The sequence below is a fragment of the Elephantulus edwardii genome, unplaced genomic scaffold (genome assembly GCF_000299155.1).
Source record: "Elephantulus edwardii isolate Elephantulus edwardi_28Jun2011 unplaced genomic scaffold, EleEdw1.0 scaffold00043, whole genome shotgun sequence".
Taxonomy (NCBI): Eukaryota; Metazoa; Chordata; class Mammalia; order Macroscelidea; family Macroscelididae; genus Elephantulus; species Elephantulus edwardii.
In genome coordinates, this window is record NW_006399793.1 from 357,719 (window position 1) to 359,860 (window position 2,142).

Sequence of the window (2,142 nt, forward strand, 5' to 3'; positions counted from 1 at the left end):
CTGACTTGTCCCGTGATTTAGCAGCATTACATGAGATTTGTGTGGCCCATTCAGATGAACTGAGGACCCTCAGTAATGAACGTGGTGCACAGCAGGTAGGTTTTCACTCACCTTTGTCAACAATATTTCATTAGTGTTTAACCAGAATGTCAGCATAAGACTCCCAAAGGTTATAAAAAGATAAATACTGGTCATTATTTTTATTTTATCTGTTATATTTCAATTGTCAGTAGTCTGAATAAATTTAAAAAACTTGGCAGACAGGAATAATAGAACTAGATGAAGGTGATAGAAATTTTGATTCTCTGAAATATCAGGTCTTATTTCTTCAATCTAGTATATTAGCTCGTCCTGAAAACGGTGTTCATATTAGTGGCACATGTGAAAAAAATATAAAATAGTAATGTGGCAATTTTTTATTCACTATCTCACACATACACACAGAGGATGAACAGTGTGACTGAGGTTTGATAAAAGTATATATTCCAAGCTTTACATGCACAGATTCTAGAATATATACTTGGAAACTGCATTTTAACAAGTTCTTTTAGGGATTCAACTGCAATTGAATCATGGAACAAATGTTAAGAATCTAGACTATATTTAGTAAATGTTTGCTATCTGGAACAAAAAAAGTACAGACTGGCAGATATTCATAGAAGGGACCAGAATTTGGCATATAATCATAGAAGGGACCAGGATTTGAAGAGACTTAAAACTGGTCAACCCCACTTATGCAGCCTTCGTTCTGGACTCCTGTCATTAAAATAATACCTAATTATCTATTTCTTTTAAACAGTTTTCTTCCTCATCTGTTTCAATGCAGTGTACATAATTCATCCCATCTTTCTCAGTCTCCCCCTAACCCCAATGTCAGTCCTGTTTTACAATAGTGGCACTATGCAGTATTTGTCCTTTTATGACTGAGATATTTCATTCAGCAATGTCCCCCAGGGTCACCCATTTTCAATAATACTGCATGAGTTCCTTGGTTTTCAATGCATCGTAGTATTCCAGTGTGTGAATATACCACAGCTACTCATCTATTTGTTTGTTGATGGGCACATAGGTTGTTTCCAACTCTTTGCTATTGTTAACAATGGGCAGGGAGAAAAGTGCAACAATGAATGAATGGAAATTCAAAGTCTCTGTAAACTTTCATTAAAATTAATAAAAACTAAAAAAGATATAAATGGCAAAACTGGAAAAATACCCCCAAAAAGCCTGCACATTAGGTAATAGTACCGTATCAGTGGCAATTTCCTGGCTTTATTCATCACAGTGTTATTGTGTGTGTGTTTACATTAGGGAAATTTGAAGAATATATTGGAAATTTATTATTATTGTAATTTTTTTCTCCTGTAAATTAGAAATTTTTTAAAATAAAAACCCCCAAACAGGACTTTATATAGGATATTTAACTTGAAAAGAGCCTAAAGAATCATAATTTAAATGGCCCCAGTTCTTGAAAGACCTATGGAGAGGTTGTTACATGGGGATAGTTTTATAATGGAAACACATATTTAGATACATGTCTTATTTCACTGGAGTCTGCTATCATTATATGACTTGCCTTAGATAATAAATTAGAAATAAAAATAAATCTTACTGGAGAATTTGGACCATCTAAAACTTTAAATGTAGTAAAGGAGCTAAAGTTGACCATGATGAAACTATATTTCTCCTATAACTCTTTAAAAATTAGAGTGAATTTTAATGTCTTCAGTTGGTTTCAAGTTAGTAACTTTTAAATAACCTCTTAGTGTTTATAATGCATGTCTTATTTATGACAAACCTGTCTTCAAGCAAACTGGAGCCTAAATAGAGTAACTAGAATTTCAGACACAACTATATTATCAGTATAGTCTATAAAAGTTCTGTGTATTCAAAGACTGAAAAAATAGAAACTTTTTAAAGTTTATGCTTTAGTTAGAATGGTAACTATATTTTGTGAATTCTTTTGTCTATACTGCCATTGTAATAATTGACTTAATTTTTATGTACATTCTTACTAATTATTGTCATACTAATTTTTTTCTCCCTGCCTAGCATGTACTGAAAAAGCTTCTGGCAATAACAGAACTGCTTCAACAAAAACAAAACCAGTATACAAAAACCAATGATGTCAGGTAGCAGCCTTTA

The 2,142-nt window shown here is 32.4% G+C and overlaps 1 protein-coding gene across 1 annotated transcript in view; it reads left to right on the forward strand.

Moving 5' to 3' along the window:
- The window catches only part of RASA1 (RAS p21 protein activator (GTPase activating protein) 1), a 122,164-nt gene extending 120,031 nt beyond the window's left edge, over positions 1–2,133 (forward strand). Inside the window, exons 24-25 of the mRNA XM_006885384.1 lie at positions 9–95; positions 2,050–2,133. Coding sequence (XP_006885446.1) covers positions 9–95; positions 2,050–2,133 — 171 coding nt within the window. The remainder of the gene's footprint in view (positions 1–8; positions 96–2,049) is intronic.
- Positions 2,134–2,142: the final 9 nt, after the last annotated feature.